Genomic DNA, 19,364 nt, shown 5'->3' on the forward strand with positions numbered 1-19,364 from the left:
GTTTCAAAGAATGATGTTACTGTCAGAATTATTGGTGGGTGAAATTATACTTCGTCCCTCTGATTTATTGAGGGGGCTAAAATTGCTGCGCCACTACTCTACCCGAAAGTTGACAATGTTTATGAACATTTTCGCATCATTTTTTCACAAGTTCTAAAAAAACTTCTATTATCAGAATCTGTGTCGATACTGATCATTGGTCATCTGAAGTTGAAGATATTCCGATGTTCCTTGGGGGTCGGCATTCCCGATATAAAATTTATTTGGCCACCATATTGTTTCGAGTCAATATAGAAATAAATAAATAAATTGTGGGCTACACCGTGTAAGGTATTGAGGAGCTTCTCTAAAAAAATCATACAAATTGGTTGAGTTGACTTTAAGACGACAATATGATATTTCTTGAAGTTTTCAAGATTCTAAGATGGTCAGAGTGTTACCAGAAACATAAATGCTCATTGCTGAAAAACGTTTGCACCAAATTGCTTCAGATTTTCACAACAAACTCTCATCAAAGTATTATTTCGATAAGCGAACAACCGAGCATGAGAAACAATATGTAGCCTGAGATAGGTACGTGAGTTATGGCACAGCATCAGTCCTCAAGGATTTTCGGAATGTCTCCGGATCCAGACGACCAATGATGATTAATCGATACAGATTCTGGAAGTAGAGGAGTTTTTTGAGAACATGTTAAGGGGGCAGGATCCGTCATTGATTTCAGAATTTTCAAAAGCAGTTTTTTCTTTCAAAATCAATATAATTTACAGGAAAAAGTTTTCACTGTATTCCATTCTCCAACCAAAACACAGTGAACACATTTTCATCGAATAAGTTTTAGTTATGAACAGAAAAAACTGTTTTTGAAGTTGCGATGATGATTACGATGGCGGAGCGTTGATCGTTAAAAAGAGTGCAAACATATTGAAAAACCAAAAAAACTTATCGTTGTTTAAATATTTGTTGTTGTAAAAAAGTGATTTCTATTGGATTTTTGGAGTTTGTCATGTCGGTATATAATTCGATAGTTTTATAATTCGATAATTCTATGAATCGATAGCCACTTGGATATCGAGTCATATACAGTTGACTGTATTATCACCAAGCGATTCGCACAAATTCGTAATACTTCTCATAAATATGGGTTGCAAATCAATTGGCTTATGTGTCCTATTTTAATATTGCGGAAAGAAGTGGACGATATGGAATACAAACAATTGAAATTACGCGTTTTGGAATAAGGAATCATAAAATTTGTTTTTTGTAGCAAATTTAGAATGTTCTATATGAATATGTGGGGCCTTCCTTAGCCGTGTGGTTAGAGTCCGCGGCTACAAAGCAAAGCCATGCTGAAGGTGTCTGGGTTCGATTCCCGGTCGGCCCAGGATCTTTTGGTAAAGGAAATTACCTTAACTTACCTGGGCATAGAGTATCATCGTACCTGCCACACGATATACGAATGCGAAAATGGCAACTAAGGCAAAAAAGCTCTCAGTTAATAACTGTGGGAGTGCTCATAAGAACACTAAGCTGAGAAGCAGGCTCTGTCGCAGAGAAGACGTTAATGCCAAGAAGAAGAAGAAGAAGAAGAAGATATGAGTATGAAAAAGTATCCTGGAGATGCCGGGTATCGATCCCGGTGCCTCTCACATGCTAAGCGAGCGCTCTACCATTTGAGCTACACCCCCTTGTCATTCCCCTGAAACGTTTTAATCATTAAAATGAAATAAATCCATTTGCAGAATATTACTTTCACCTCTTGTGCTCTCCTCACCTTGCACCATAAGCGCACGTTGCTGATTCATTCCACACCTTACACTAGTTGATCGATAGTTGCATCAGTCTTGAGTAAAGCGAAGGATGGTAGAACGCTCCATCATCACAGGAGGGGTGAGTCACTTTCCAAATACGATTATGTTGTATATCTTATGTCGTTCAAATAATGCTTATCAAACACATTAGTCTCGTTAAAGCATATTTCTGACCAGTAAAATTCCACCCCATTTCAAACATTTCCCATTCATTCCAATAAGAATCATCACATTTCCAAATCGATTTCCCCAACCACCCTGCTACGTTACGTGCCGGAAGATGGAACCGTTACCTTCTTGTTCCAAGCGAAGCCGCGAGAGACCGCCACCGTGCCGGCTGTCATCATTGACGATATGCCACTGACGGGGACAGTTTGCCACCCTTTGCCGCTACGGACCGCCACCGGCACGTCATCGGCGACCTTCATTCAACCTTTTGACGTCTCGCTCTGGCTCAAAATACTGGCCGCAGTCGTTCGGTTCATTTAAACTGTGTGTGCACGCCTTCCAGTAAAGGTCGCTAGAAGCCGAATATCTGTGCTCTCGTTTTTGGTGAAGTAGTGAGTAATTTAGTTCTTTTTTTCTGTAATTGTTAAGGAAATTATTGTGCTAGTGAAGATTTCAGTTGATAGTTATTGTGGTGATTTCCTGGAGGTCGTTGCTGTGATATTGTAGGCGGTAATCTAGTGAGGCTTTCGAGGGGTTACTCATTACAGGAATTGCAATCTTTTCGCGATGATGTCGTAATGCGCCTATGCGATTTGCACTGATTGTATGGGATGAATATCGCCCCTATGGGTATTGTGCATGATGGCAGACCTTAGATTGTGGATCATTTCTGTTGGAAAGTTTTTAAGGTTTAATTTTTTCCTGTTTCAATAATTTCAAACCGTGCGGTTTTAGTTGATTTGACATTGGTGTAACCTTCGCGGCGAAGGAAAAAATGCTGCTGAATTCACTTTCCGTTTCGAGAAAGTTTTTCCTTGACCGAGAAGGGGTTTTGGGAAGATGTCTCCCCTCTTTCCCTTCCAGTCTAGGTGTGGTGTCATCGCTCTTGCACCTTTCATATGACCTCTAGCTGCATGGCGGTCTTAAGAGAAAACATGGATCATTCCCATTTCGTGGATAATAGCTTCGATTGTGATATATTTCTATATTCAAGTTTTAATATTCAAAGAATTTCAAAATTTGATTCACTAGGGCTGTATCCACCATCCTGGACCGCCTTATAGATTCTGCGCATATTGGCACTCAAGTCATGTGAGATTTTCGTACTTTCGATTTCGAAAACCACCCTCGCCTAGCCCTAAACTTGCTGATGGCGTTACCCAATTAACCGATAGTTCGCAATAGCTAGAAATAGCAACTCTAAACGGACACGTGTTTGTTTAGTCTGCATTGAGTCAAGTCATGCATCTTCTGAAAAATCTTCCATATAAGAACTTTGGCATCATGGAATATTCCAGGGTTCTAATCTCATCCTGGTAAACAATGGTTCCAGAAGTGATAAGCACGCGTCCTGTCGCGCCTATTTTCACTTTCCACCGGTCGTCTATTATCTCCCAAAAGAACATGGCTTTCACCGACGTCATTGCTGTTGAAGCCATCGTCGAGCATGCGATAGGGATGACCTTCTACGAGACTGTGGGTCAAGTTCATGCCGTTCGTTGGTGTGGCTGTAACGTTTTCAGCTGACGATGAGACTGTCTCATCTACGATGTTTGTTGTTCAATGCAAGCGCTGTGCGGTAATTGGTGATAATTGGTTCGAAACTGTGTGTGATCTTTGAGCTAGGCAGCTCGATTTGTGCTCCAAAAGGAACTGATAGTTCATCACAAATTGCTTAAAGCCGGCTCATAATTGATTCGATCGATACTTGTAGCGTTTTGGTGGCAATTTGAAGGTATTTGAACTCCATAGTTCCAACGTGCAGCAATAAGAATAGCTATGTTGCAATTTAAACGCGCTTAAATTCAGTTTTGTCCAACAGTCTTAGGTCAAAATCCAGAACTCAGACGCCATCGAACATCATCGCCATCATGTCGTTCTAGCATCGGTATTATGTAACAATCAAGCGGCGCGCATGACAGCCACCGCTTTCATGAATGAAATTCCCTTCCCGTCATCGTCTCCAACACCTTGCTAGTACCTACGTCTATCATTTGGGGGATGGATGAAAAAATCGACTTTTACTTTCGTTTCGAGAAGGCTGCCAGCAGCTGCAAGCGTATGCTAACGAGACTCTTAAACTTTGATGATCATGTGATTATCGCAAATCGGTTTAAAAATAGTTGTTTTGTTTGCAAGCATTTTTGAGGTACGCCTCGTTGAACCGTGGCTATCTAAAAGAATTTCATGTTCATCCGCGCGATTATTGATTTCCTCTGGGCCGAATATTTTACCCACACTCATTTCTTGCTATGAACTTTGAAATTATGAATAATTTCAACGAATACATTTTGATAACTATTGTAGTTTATCTTTTATTGTCGCAAACAAGTTGCCTTTTGTATAATTTTACTTATATTCCCTCCACAGAAAAGCTTCTGAAGTAACTTCTTAATGACCCCGAGAAAAAGAAATCGAAATGTCATATACATTTTCTCAAGACGAAAATCTTTCAACAAACCTTGAAGGTGTTGCTGAATCACAGAAGTCCAAACGAAAACTGGACCATTCTAATAAACAAAATTTGAGTATCGTGAGTTAACTTTTTACTTTGAAATTGATGTCTAACATTGTTTCAATATGTTTACTTATTTGGCTTGACAGTTATTATCAATATAATTCGGTAGCCAATCAATCTTGTTTCAATTATTTGATCAATATAATGCTAAGGGAACAAATCTTTACTTTGCTTTGTTATCGAATGGAATTAAGCAGTAATAATCAAAAAATATGTATATTTTCTCATACTTCGGAAAAAAATTTCAAAAACTTCTTCAATATTTTTTAAATGTCTCCATTTGTTTCTCAAATGTTTATTCATAAGATCCTATAGTTGATAATAAGATTTCTACTGAATTTTCTTCTACAATATCTTTTGAATATCTTATGACTTTTGTTCGTACGAGACGAAAACTGTTCAAATTATTTTCAGCAATTATTTGAATATAATTTGATTTGCGTTTTTCAGCAACTGCACCAAAAATATACTTACCAGGTTATTTTCTAGTGGAGTTTCTAGGAGAAGTTCGTGGGTTGAAGAACTTGTGGCATAATCGCTGGCTAAGCTTTAAACAGTTAGAAGATTGAATATGGTAGAGCCGTTATTTGAGGGGGATATTTTTCCAAAGTACAAAGAAGCAAGCACATGCTTTGTCGTGTTGTTGAACAAAAACAAGATATAATAAAAAAAAATATGAGCCCTATTATTTAGGAATTGATCAGTGACAGGAATCATTACAAAAAAATGGCATTCTCATCAAAAGCAGCGATCATTTATTGTGAAAATGTTAAAATAAAAAATTTTGTACCCTACACAGAAATTTTTTTTTTATTTTCAATGTGGTGTAAACTGAAGTTTACTGTAAAAATAAATCGAATTCGTGTGTTATTACAGCATTATGTAAACTAAAATGAATATCCATTCAATTTTCAACTAAAAATGGTTGAATATTCGTGTCAATTTAAAGTGAATTCGATTGAAAAATAATGGATTGGTCGTTGAAATTTAGGTTTATTTTGATGCTCCAAATGTTTGCATGAAAATAAACTTAAATTTGCAACATTTTTTTAGCTGTGTACGCTTTTTGTATAGAAATGTTCATTTTTGTTTTTGTAAAAGCCGTAACGCTTGACTATACCCCTCTCATCACCTTAAAGCGTTACATAATTTGTGGTCGGCGCCAAAGATCAACAAAGAACCTAAAAATACTTTTCGAGGTCTCTCGAGAAAAGGCTTGAAGTATGAAAAACAAATATAATAAAACCAATGGAAATGATTATTATTCTTATCCTACATGAATTTTTGAATGTTATGTTGTGTTGAATCAATTTAAGCCCACAAAATCATTCATGATTTCCTTAATGCAGAATTTTCTGAAGGATTTTTTGGAGGTAAATTTCCTTTAAAATATGCTAGAGTAATCAGGTAAAGCTTTGCTAGAAGTTTCAATCCAAAGTGTGATTAAAAGACAGTAATTGATAAAAATTGTTATACAATTCAGAAGAAATGTAATGATAAAACGAAAAATTCTTGCTCATATTTCAGCATATCCACGAATAGTAGCATTTTGATTAAAAGCTATATATGCTTTATTTTAACCATTTCACTGATTTATTATGATATCGTTGAGGATTATTGTGTTATGATAATTTTGAGGAACAAAAATCCACAATAAAATTAAAACATAATGAACCTTTAGAAATAACTACATGTGAAAACAGCGGACAATATTTCGATTGTAGTTCATTTATATTCTAGATTCAAAACATTCGACCATCAATCGAACTCAACGAATAAGCAGAGAAAGGGATTACAAATGTGGTCAACTGCTCTACCTGCCAAATAAAAAAATTGGGTTCCGGCTGGTGGAATGATACTGTTTTCACTTATCATTTATTACGCTCACCATGCTATAAAATATTTGACAGAAGCTGACTACCACCACTGAACTGAAACTCAAAAAGAAATCATCAGTAACCCATCATTCACCGAAACAATTTGCATTGCTTTTCTGTCACTCAAACTGAAATCTAATTCCGACTGGATAAAGTGTTGTACACCACTTCCGTAAATTAAATGAAAATCAGTCACGAAATTGTTGTCTGGAAAATTTAATGAAATTGGTCTTGAAAATTGAGTTCTCCGCTTCTGTGCATTTGCACAAGAATTTGTGAGAACGTCTCCAACGATTTAGTGATATTACCTAGAGTTAAATTCATGCATAATATTACGCCAGACCGTAGTTCTGGATTCTAAGAAAATGTTTGCCATAAAATCTGTGAGAGTGATGTGCAGGATTTTTCAATTATCCTCCTTAAATTTGTATACGAAATGTACGAAATATTGCATGAGAACCTCACCAGATAATCTCAAGATCTCGCTAAATAGTTTGTTAAAATATTGTGCCAAATTTTGTAAAAATACTGTTAAGGATTTTGCGAGCATGTTCAAAATTAAGTAACCATTCCTAAGATTAGGTGATAATCGTTTGCTGTAACGAACGTGCTAAGAGTTTTCTCAGAACCTTGTTTAAAATTCCAAACTTCAATCCTGTCATGGAATTTAATGATGTTCTCCATTATGTTATCACAATCCCACCAAAAAATATGTGAAAACCATGCTTTGAACTTTGTGAGAATTACTATCTGATGATATGCTGCATAAATTCCATCCATGTAAATCTGACACCATTATAACATGATGCTTTGAGACTCCATCGTATGATTTACTGAGGATATGTTTGATCTTTTTGATTATTTTTTCGCAAATTTGCGAACTTCATAATGCTAAGCCGAGTCTTTCAAATATTTATTCTTCAAGTTTTTGTGAGGTGTGCTCAACCAATTTATACAAAGCTAAAATAAAATAAGGCAGCATCCATTTATTACGTAACGCTAAAATTGGAAATTGCGTCCCTTATCAAAGTTACCCCAAAACCGATAATCATTTATTATTCGATTATATCAAATATAGGTGGATTCAAAACGAATCTTTGTGTAATTGTTCAACCACAGTCTATTGAAAATATACCATTTGTTTTTAAATTACAAAATAAAAATCTTGCAGTATTTGCAAGACATGTATGGAGCCGATCTGGTATAGTGGGTAGACTACATACCTCTCACAAGATATGGGCAAAACGAATAGGAGCCGTTCAAAAGATCTGGATCACTCAAAAGAACGAGTGATCTGTGTTTTTTTTCTAATGAGAGTCGATTCAATTGATCAAACAAAAAGTGACCCAAAAAAGGGCGAACCTATTCTCCTTCGTTCGTTTCTCGGCTTCATCATAACGCTTGACACGTGTCTTGCCTTGCGCGCCACGGCATACATGCAAACAGATTGCTGCAGCTTTGCATTCTCAGCATACACAACCAAACAACTTATTTGCTCCGCCCACTTGCATACAGACAGATGAAAGATGGAGATAAAAAGTGCCCATATCCATGACCAAACACATTTTGCTTCTTCTCTTTGGTTCGTGTAGGAGAAATCGGCCGAGTATATCGTGAGTTTCTGGAGAAGAATGAGAGAGCAAAAAATACGGATGGTACGACGCATGTCGCGTAGCAGGGAGTGAACCGCTCTTTTTTTCCGTTCGTTTGGTTCAGTTCGCTCTTCTTTTGCGAGCCGTTGAACCACTGAATCATTCAAAAGATCAATTTCACTAAAATGCGTGATTAAGGTCGGATCCGTCCACTAAAATGAGCCGTTTTACCCATCACTACCTCTCACACCGATGACCTGGCATCGAATCCCAAACCCGAGATAGTTATCTATGATCTAAAGGCTATACCGGGTACCCCATTGCTTTGACCGCTTTTAATCTGGATTCAGGTGAATAAACCATGACCCCACAATTATGGATCAAAATGTGTGGAGTTCAACCTTTAAAATTCAATAAAACAACATGGAAAACGTAAAATTGTAATTTAAAAGCACGAATTAAATCGTTTCAAATTGGAACTTTAGTTAGTAAACAATTTTGAGTGTAATTTGCACAAAGGATTGCATAAAAATCAAAAAATGTATCGGTTTCTGAAAACCATATTATGGATTAATGTTCATATTATGGATCAAATTGTGACTTATTACAGATCAGTGCGCAAAATCAAGAGATTTTCAACTCAATGCATCTGTATTGCATGATTTGGCGAAAGTTAACAATACGTCATATATTACTGGAAAACATAGCAGTATTAGAGCTGGAAACAAGGGTAAAATACCCTTTTTTGTGATACTACATTGTAGTAACTGAGACGTGCACTGTTTTCGCTCCACACCAAGTTTTCCACCCATTTTTGTCTGCTAAATAATTAAATTTACAAACCTTGATGTTTTATGTGTTTTATCCTTAGTGCTATTGTCTGAAAATGTCGAATCCAATGCCCAAAATGGCAGAAATCTACATTCTTTGGAAGTGATCCATAACCGTGGTAATCAATCATTTCCTGATCCATATTATGGATCACTAGTTAGAAGTGCTTATATTCGGTTTTTAGAATAAACAATCAAGAAAAATGTTTTCCAAAGATGAATTCAAACTAAATCGAAGTAAACGAGCATGTTTTATGCTATAACATTTGAATTTTACCACCTGTGGGAGTTTATGAATCCTGACGGCACTTCTTACAGAAACGACCATAGCTGTGTGGTACCAACTAAACATTTGTGAAAAACACCGTTATATTTAACGCTTGAATGTTGTGCTTAAAATTACAAATGGTAGCAGACAAATAGTATGACATGGGAAAAATATGTTTTACGTCAATGTTGATGTTTTGAGCGAGTTGTCCGATGTTGCACGCCAAAGTGATCCGTAACTGTGGGTGATCCGTGACTGTGTGGGCCTGGTACCATACAAAATATCAACGGAAAATGTAAAAAAATTCTGGGAAAACTTTTGGAAAAGATTCTGGGAAAACTTAAGAAGCGACTTTGGGATGAAAATTTCTATACTGAAAACACGTTTTTATAATGAATGCTTGAACATTGTTTGACGATAATTTATTAATAGTGAAATCAGTGGCACGTCAAATAAGCTTGTTCATGAATTTCAGCAGCAAATCTATAAATACCAAATTGTTTTGTCCCATTGATAATTGTAATCACATAACAGTTACATTGAGATAATACATAAGCCTAGTAATGTAGTAGCAATCAAAATTCTTTCAGAGTTTCTTTCTGACTATTCACTTGATATGCGCCTAAAATTTGCAGTTTTGAGTTCATTTTGGTCACATTATATTCCATTTACTCAATGCCTAGTTTTGTCGAATGTTACAAATATGTAGTTATGAGCAGACCAGGAATCTTGTAATTTTCCTTGGTGGATATTTAACTGCATATGAAAGCAGCGACTTTAAGTGATTTAAAGTCTAAAGCTCGGATGTGGTGTTCCATCACTTAGTACTTAATTTTGAAAGGAGGACTAATATTTTCAATCTTAATAATTTCCAATTTATTTTTTTCTCACTATCACTGAAAGAAACTTACAGTAATAGCTCATTTCTTGATCATTGCACTGTGTTATCACCAGTGTATGTTGTTTTTACGTTTACTCATTTTTAAATTTAATTTATAGCCCTCGAGAATACTATAGATTGTGCTTAGAAACACGGAAGCAAGTATCGAAAGCGAACAATCACGTCGAATACCCTAATAAAATTCTGATAATCATGCCCCCAAACAGCCGACATTTTTTACACTCTCATCCAATCGGTCAAATTCCACGTTGGCAACAGCAGAGATAGGGGCCAATGGGGCGACACTTGTTTGAACACAACATCCAAACCAAACCAATCTTTGGCTCCGCAATCGACTTATCAGCAACAAACAAAAACAGATTCTCCCCTGGCTCAAGCAAACGCACACAACAACTTGCACACGCGTCTTGTTGTGAAGCGACCCGTGGGTTATCAAATCGAAAGCAACACACCTCCCGCTCTGTTGGGTATCGCTTCCACCTTTTTGGTTGTCAGTTAGGTCCTCTTCTTGATGGTACTATTTTTAAGCCAGCATGTCAAACGTCTTGAACTGGTTCCAAGACAAATTTCCATTTTTTGTGCGCCCCTTTCCCATATTCGCCGGCTTTTTATTTATTTATTTTATTCCCAAACCGGTCGAACATCACGAAAGACTGCACACGTTCGCTTAGAAGCAGTTAGCGACTTGCGATTTGGCGACGTGTCGTTTGAATCGTCCAATCAGTTTTATATCAACACAAATTTCGCACATGGGAATAAAATTCCTTCGCTTGCATAATGATGATGCCGGTTTGAAACATTTCACGCAATACTTCCTATAGTGAGCATCAAGAGAATCAGAGAGAATGTGCTTATCATCTGGTGCCGATGACGTCACTGTTCATGCTCATGCGCGTCGCGTATGCGTTTTATGCTTCTCACTATGTATGAGTCACGACCATCATCGTAAAAGGCACGGCTAGTTCGGACACCTATCGTCGTCATCTCAGCAGCGCCATCTGGTCGAAAATCACCACAATAAAACTGTTCGAAGTCACGTTGCTTATTGGATACGAAACATATTTCAAACTGTTATACGAACCATAACTAATGTTACCATCTTCTCACGTTTTAGACATTCAAACCGCAAACCTATCAACATGACTACCTACTTCAACTACCCACCCAAGGATGTCCAGGAGGAGCTGGCCCGCATTGCCAAGGCTATCGTTGCCCCCGGCAAGGGAATCCTGGCCGCTGACGAGTCGACCGCCACCTGCGGCAAGCGTTTCGCTGTGAGTATTTTATGACACATTTTTTGGGATAGTATTAAGATTGTTTAAGACGAAGTAGGCCGTCATTGAAATTTGTAAGCGTCGTTGATGATTGTTACCTGGGAGGGAGGCACCGATACTACACACGAAATATAAGACAACGTTATTTTGAACTGCAAGATAACTCCAGTATGCCAACAACAATCAAGGCAGGCTTCAAGAAAATCGGTAGTTTCTCTTTGTTGTGCACCTTCGATCTTTCCTGACAAACATGAAAAAAGGGCCACAGTTTTCTATGCACTAAATATTAATTTTCATTGGAAAAAGTAGAACGATGCGTTTTTCAATGCTTTATGTTCAATCAGATTAAATGGTGCTCACGTGACATTACTTGAATAATGTGCATGAATTGATTTTTATTCGATTTTTATCACTTTTGAAGAAATACGAAAATGTGTTTTAATCAGTTACGCGCTTTTTTCATGTTAGTCCAATGTTTGAGATCTGGGCTCACAGTGACAGTTCGTGACAGCGGAATCTCGGCTCACTATGACGTACAGAAATTTTGTATTGGTTTCTCCCTCCCAGATTGTTACTAATTCATCTCATGATTTCGAATCAAAGAAAATCAGTTGGTTTTGCACTGAAACAGCTGGAAAAGTATCAGCATACTTTATGTATGTTAGCGCGTACAGTGATACTTTTTCGAGGTAATATAAATGATCAAGCCTGAGTTTTATCACTTTGAAATGCAAGCTGAAAAGTCATCATTGTTGCCAAAACGAATGACGGACTACTTGGCCTTAAGGCGAAGTAGGCCGTCATTGACATTTTTACGCGTCGTTGATGAAATCATGTCATAATTTTGAATTTAAGAAAATCAGTTTTTATTGTACTGACGCTTCTGAAAAAGTATCTGCATACTTTCAGCATGTCAGCGCATATAGTGATACTTTTCCGGATCATTATGAACTATGAGAACTGAGTTTTATCACTTTGAAATAGCGAGCTGCAATGTCAACATTGCTTCCAAAACGAATGACGGGCTACTTAGGCTTAAGGATTTTGTTAGGTTCTTACTCGCAAAGATTTTATTCATTATAGGATCAGTGTTTCCATAAAAGACAGACACCTACAGTCGCACTAGTGGCTTCTTACGGCCAATTTGCTATAAATCGTTGCAAAATATTTATCTAAGTACCATTGATACACAGCTTGATTTTGTTGAATATATGATTAAAATAAATAGTTTTGCCTAAAATTTAAGGTCCCTTGCACCTATATTAAACCTATTGTTCCTATACTGCCCATAAATGCATACCAGTCCCACTAGCAAAACAACGCACCTAAGAAAAACGCGATAGAAGTCGTGAACACTTTTTTTGCTCTATTTACTCCAATTAAGTTGAAAAACGATGTTTTCGCACCCAAATTTGCACTCAAATGGTGCAATGAACTATTGATTACAGTATTACATACATTTTGTTTATTAATTTTCTTAAATAATTTGTTATTTTGCGAGAAAATGTACGCGTGACTAATATGCGTTTATTTGCTCTTGAATGTACGAGAATAAATGCATAGCGGTATCAGTGCTTACTATGATCCATCGGTCTTCACATGTGAATTATTGTTGTTTTGACAGTTTAGTGTCCACAGTAAAAGTCGCGGAAATGTTTGCTCTAGACTATTTGAAAAGTTGTGGTACTTCTGCTAGTTCCGAGGATGAGTGCAGGATATTGGCCAATGGCGACCCGTTGGACAATGACGTGGGCTCAGAAGACAACTGCGCTGGCTTCAACAGTAAGAACGGCTGTGACCGCAATGCTGGTGGCGACGACACCTTTCAGTTTCCACCGAAGGCGTACCCTGAACATTGGGTAAGCTATTTGAAATCTTTGGAGGACACCGAATATGCGGCGGGGACTGATGAAATGGACTCAGACGGAAGTTATACGGCCATTGATGAACTCGCCAAAAACGCAAGAGAACAAAAAAAGAATTGAAAGCGAGATACACCGTCACCAATAAGCGCCTTTCATCACACCAACTAATGCTTGTCGATTATGGGTGTATAATGAACTGCGGGCTTAACATCTCGAAGGACCACCGTATTCGTCTCAACACGGTGCTCTGGGCATTGGATTCACGAGAGCAAACCAGCTATATTTGCCAGAGCGTGAAACAAGTGGATGTTCAAAGACGGCGGCATCGCTACAAGTACAAGAAAAAATCATACGCTTATGATCTGTGAATATCTGCAAGATTTAATTAGGATTTATGTTTCGACAAATTGAACTCTAAAAGTTGTAGCATTAAGGGGACGAATTGTGGGTAAATATATTTCCCTTACTTGACTTCCTTATTAACACAATTGCTCGCGAGTCCTTATCACACAAGTCGCGAGACTGACATGCGTTTATTAGTAACGTGGGACCAAAGACAAATTAAAGACCCCCATGTCCCTTGCAGTTGCCCCAAATTTTTTGGCTCATAAGGTAATCTAGGATGCCGTTCAAAGTGTACTGCGATCTGTCAAACTTGGGTACCTTTTGCACTACCGAGGGACCGAATGCAGTACTAGAAGTGGTACCCAATCTGAGTCCGAGTGGGACGGACCTGGTGGGACAGACCAAGTTCGATGTTGTTTTTCACATTTCTAGAACAAACGTACTGTTTTCTTATAATACCATGAAAGTACATACAATTTAATGAAGTTTCCCGTAACTAACAAAAAATTGACGAAAACTCACGTGGGACTGTTATGCATTTATGGGCAGTATAGTAGCCCAATTAAAAAAAACTGTTTTTTGTTCAACAAAATAATTGATGAACTAAGAATTCTTTTACATCAATCGAAAGATTTTGATCCACACTTTGAAGGAAAAATATAAAAGTTACGTAAAAATACGGTTTTGACTTGTATTTTGCCTACGCCGTGAAGCTAGTGCTACTATAGGAACCGAAATTAGAAATAGTGTTTCTATACACACTCAACCTGTTCGGTAAAATTAACTGGGTTTTTGAACTACCGAAGAAGTCAGTAAACTAAAAATAAATGTCAGAAATTGAAAAACAGAGATTTTTCACTGTAATTTTGCAGAGAGCTTTCTTTTTATATCATATATTGATAAAAAATAAAACATGGTGAAACTTGCTTTTCAATTACGCGTAGCGACAGTTCTCATGTTACTGACTTTTTCGGTAGTTCCAAAACCCAGTAAAATTTTACCGACCCCAGTAATTTAATCAAAGTGTGTAGGCACATGTGTTCCTGAAGTGGCACATGCGATAATAAATACAAAAATGTGACTACACTTTTTTATATTAAACTATGGGAGGGATTATTAGAGTGTGAGTTTTTGTAGTTTTCATGCGGCTATTGGTATAACGACGGTAGGTGATTCCATACAATTTCCCAACCCTGGTAAGAATACAATATGGACCCGATTTCGTCCGACCGTGTTGTGATTATCTTTCTGCAACAACTTTTCAATCAAACTTAATCCAAGTTATCACGTTTATGTTCAAAATATTTGAAAGCTAGCTAGATAGCTTGCTTACAGAAACTTGAAAATGTTTAATACATTTTTCCAGTTATAATGGAGAAGTTAAAATAAGTATGAAAAAACATGTGACAAAATCGGTTTTTGATAGAAGTTTTACGATAAAACTATGAAAATTAGTTTAAATATATACCTATCTTGACTCAAATCCGACAGCATTTTGGTTAAAAAAAAAAAATGCTCGTTGGTCTAATAAAAAATTGCAATGCCCTAGATAAAAAAGACAAATCTTTACTACGAATATATTGAGTACCGTGCAAGCACCATATTCTGAACGGTTAAGAAAATCCAATTTGAATAACTTAAATTATTAAAGATTTCAACAGCTGGGATATTGGTTTGTCTAATATCTATATATATATATATATATATATATATATATATATATATATATATATATATATATATATATATATATATATATATATATATATATATATATATATATATATATATATATATATATATATATATATATATATATATATATATATATATATATATATATACATATAATATATATATAGGTAATAATCATTCTTTTTCACATTACACGAGAAATCCTATCAACAAACTGATAAAAATGTGGAATTTGGGTTACATGGGTAATCACTAAGCTCTTACGGTGAATTTCACCGTAATCTCAACAGCTGAACAGTTCGGTAAAATAAAACACGACGAAGCTACGTTGGAATTTAACGGATTCCGGTGATTTTTTACCGAATACTGTAAAAATTTAATACTCCGTTAATTTATTTTATCGAACTGTTCAGCTGTTGAAATTTCACAGGAATTCGTAAAATAATTTAAGTGTGTATGATCACGATCCATGCGGTCATCAGAGCCACTTTCATCTGATTCCTTAGGAAATTTTACACAAGAATCAATAGCTTTCTCTAGGTGAATGCTTTGCTTTCACAAGATACAGATTTCTTCGAGGTTGCTTCTCTTTTCCCACTGTGCTATAAAAAGATTTGTTTTAAAACTCATTTAGATTTTTACTGATAATAACTAATGCATATGTACTATTTTTATATGTGTGTTTTTAATATATCCTGTCAAAATAGGTTTAGCGATATACCAAATTGCATAACTTTCCCAAAAACTGAAGAGAGATCCTATTCAAAAGTCATCACCTTCAAATAAACACTTCTGAAATGCCAGGGCTTCTACAAGAAAACTTTTATCGAGAAAAACAAATGTTTTCGCTTTGAATTTCGTTTTATTGATAAATTTGTGCACGAAAAATGTTCTACAGATAACAGCAATGTGACTTTTGAATTATAACGTTGGATAGACGCATCTATTGCGGAAACATAAAAATGGTAATTCGTCCCCTTAATGCTACAACTAGATAACTCGAAAATCAAAATTTTGAGATGTGCAACTTTGAAAATATGCTCGTTGTATAAGGTGATGGCTAATCGCAGAGAATTTGATTGGAAAGTAAATATCAACATATGTATTTTCAATCACATACTTATGAGCTGTGGATATTTTGCAGATCTAATTGATAATAATGTTTTGACATATTGAAGTCAAAAATTTCGAATATCAAGTTATCTAGTTGTAGCATCAAGGGGACGAATTGATCTTATATTAATTGAGTGTCCAGTAGGGAGTGGGACATTTTGCTAAAATCTATTTGGCATAACAGGGATTATTTTCTTTCCTTCAAAATATGCCTGTTCTGGATGAAAAACCAAGAAGAAGGAAAAATACAACGCCGAAACGTCGGAAAATAGAAAATCACTGTTTTCCTCTGTTTTCTTGAGACTGCATGCCAAACCAAAGCAAAGAAAACTATTAACAGTCGATAAATCAAGCTAAAATCTTTTGAATTAAGCATAAAGATCATCTCTCTCATTTTTCTTTATTTTTATACATCAAATTAAAGAACTGCTTCCACAACTTGATCCACTACTGAAACAGAAAGGCAACTTTTGGTGCAAGGGAGCTATTTATTTTTGCGAAAACTTATTTATTCATATGACTTTGATATGATAAAAAGCTCAAATTTAGCAAGTCGACTAAACTAGAGTCAATCATACGCCCAAAAAAATAGCGCATGTCGTTTTTATTCAAAAATATACGTTTTATTTCATAGTCCAATCTACTGGTACATTACAACCATTTGTTATCGGCACCCTACTAAAAGGAATGTATCATCAATCAATTACACGTTATTCAATCACTAAGTGTGGAATGATTTGTTTTTTTCAAAGGCCATGGGCTATTCCATCTTGGATAACACCATTTGTGACACAAAAACCAAACCGTTTCTGGCTTGATTGAGCCTTAAAATTGAATTCCTATGAAATTGAAATGATGAGCTTGACCCTGCTCCGGAAAAACTGAGCTGAAATCTAGCTCAGTAGCACAGAGCTAATAAAATTCAAAGGAAATATGAAATTACGACTGAGTTCGTCATGCGACATTGGCTCGTGGAAACCAATGAAGCCTTATTATATGTGAGGAAGTTACTAACGACTAGCTTTCCGAAGCTTTTGAGGTGGTTCAAACGTCGTATTAACTCGATTTATTTTTGAGCTCAATTGGATAAAGATTGAGATTGATCAGGATGTAGATTTGAATTGAAATTACTATGGGAATAAAAAGTAGTTTATTCAAATGGTAATTTACTTTTGATAATTTGTTTCAATGTAGCCTTCTACTATTCCTTAACTCACCAATCTTCTTCCTCTTTCTCCTCTCCATCGCAGGACATCGGCGTCGAGAACAACGAGGACAACCGTCGCCAGTACCGTCAGCTGCTGTTCACCGCCGACGATCGTCTCCAGGAGAACATCTCCGGTGTGATTCTGTTCCACGAAACGCTGTACCAGAAGGCCGATGACGGTACCCCACTGGCCGCCATGCTGAAGAAGAAGGGCATCCTGGCCGGTATCAAGGTCGACAAGGGTGTCGTCGATCTGATGGGATCCGAGGGCGAGTGCACCACCCAGGGTAAGTGGAGATTGATGACGAATTAGAAAATTGACCGAGAGGGAGGGGAGCAAAGATCCAGTGCGATATCAATTGCGCAACAAATCGAGTTCGGGATTGATTGGGAAACGTAGAAAAACGTGTTGATTCATTTTGCTATTCTGTTCACGAATGGGTGGGATATTTATCCAGGTCAACAGTACGCAAGCTTAGGGTGACCATCTGGCTGAGTTCGAAAATAAGGATATCCATTCCCATTATGTTTAATTCATCAATACTATACCAGGAAGGGAGCTTCAGAATCATTTTCAAAGTTTTATTTTGAATCCCCTGCATCGCTTTCTTTCTGGTATTACAACAGCTAGTCCATATTGGTACAGCAAACAACATGGCTGGCCTGAAAATATGTTCGAAGATCAAAAGCTTGTTCTTAACACAAAGCTTAGATTTTCTGTTAATAAGTGGATATATTTGTTACATTTGTCCTGAATGCCCTCAATGGTCCTAGATACTTGAAAATTTACTTAACTAAAAAAAATCCTGCCAAATCAAGACGGATGGCAACTAGTAACCCTAGCTGCAAGCCAACGATTGGAAACACACAGTCAATCGAATACCGTCGACAATATAAACCAGGTTAATTAGAGTGTTTTCTTTCCGGGGAAATGTATCAATTCAATGAAATGAAAAGTTCACTCAGGCTGTTACGCGTTTCTGCTGCACTCTAGTGGAGTATTAATAATAAACTGAAACAATTGTTGATTATTTCCAACGCTTGGATTGAATTACTTGTTGTTGGACAACAAAACTTCTCCCACAACGCAGTTCTAAATTGACTTCTTTGTCGTAGGTAATAGCGCCTGCAAAAGCTTTTTCTCCATTTCAATTTGATTTGCCCTTCAAGAGATGAAAAAAGTGGAATGAAAACTATCACAGAGCCGGGCTTTTTTTCTCTCTGTTATTGTCGCATCAGTTTCTATTTATCAATCAACTGGCAGCAGTGGCTTTACCGTAAGAAGCTGTTCAGGATATAATAAAACCCATTCAGAAGGGATCAGCTGCTGAAGATGGCAAAAGGAAAATCCGACACCAAAGGCAGAGCGCGATGCTCTAAATTGAAGTTTTAATCTTCTTTCAACCGTCTTGCTCTATCGCTCTCCAGCCGTTCAGATTTGTACGTTGTAAGTTTGGTTGGGTTGTCCTGAGTTGATTGCAGAAATGTAAGAGCGTTGTCTGGTTTTCCATCACATGGTGCGAATGACCTGATTTCAACCATAAATTTCATGCAACCAATATTTTTGGACACCCTTCTAGTGCTGAATGATTATGCTTAAATTTAATGTGAAAAATTATGGAGAACACACTAGTAACACAATTTTGATTTTATTACAGTTTCTTCAAAAAATTCCCATGAAGTTTCTCATGGGATTCAACCAGGATTTCCGTTAGGGAATCCTTTAGAAGTGTTTCTAGGGGTTCCATTAGTAGAACTTCAAAAGTTTCCATTCGAAGTTCCTTCAGGGATTCCATCTTGAATGCCTCCAGGGATTCTACCAGTAGTTCCTTCAAGAATTCCACCTGGAACTCCTCTAGGGATTACATCAGGAGTCCCTCTTGCAATTCTATCAGAAGGG

General features: G+C 36.8%; 1 protein-coding gene across 2 annotated transcripts in view; it reads left to right on the forward strand.

Moving 5' to 3' along the window:
- The first annotated feature begins 2,213 nt into the window (after nucleotides 1-2,213).
- LOC5567031 (fructose-bisphosphate aldolase) overlaps nucleotides 2,214-19,364 on the forward strand; it is a 60,819-nt gene continuing 43,668 nt past the window's right edge. For both annotated transcript variants that reach the window (XM_001651374.2, XM_001651373.2), the window contains exons 1-3: nucleotides 2,214-2,371; nucleotides 11,080-11,239; nucleotides 17,508-17,751. In XM_001651374.2, the coding sequence (XP_001651424.1) occupies nucleotides 11,105-11,239; nucleotides 17,508-17,751 (379 nt within the window). In that variant the 5' untranslated portion in view covers nucleotides 2,214-2,371; nucleotides 11,080-11,104. The remainder of the gene's footprint in view (nucleotides 2,372-11,079; nucleotides 11,240-17,507; nucleotides 17,752-19,364) is intronic.

This window comes from Aedes aegypti, chromosome 3 (genome assembly GCF_002204515.2).
Source record: "Aedes aegypti strain LVP_AGWG chromosome 3, AaegL5.0 Primary Assembly, whole genome shotgun sequence".
In the NCBI taxonomy this organism is placed as follows: Eukaryota; Metazoa; Arthropoda; class Insecta; order Diptera; family Culicidae; genus Aedes; species Aedes aegypti.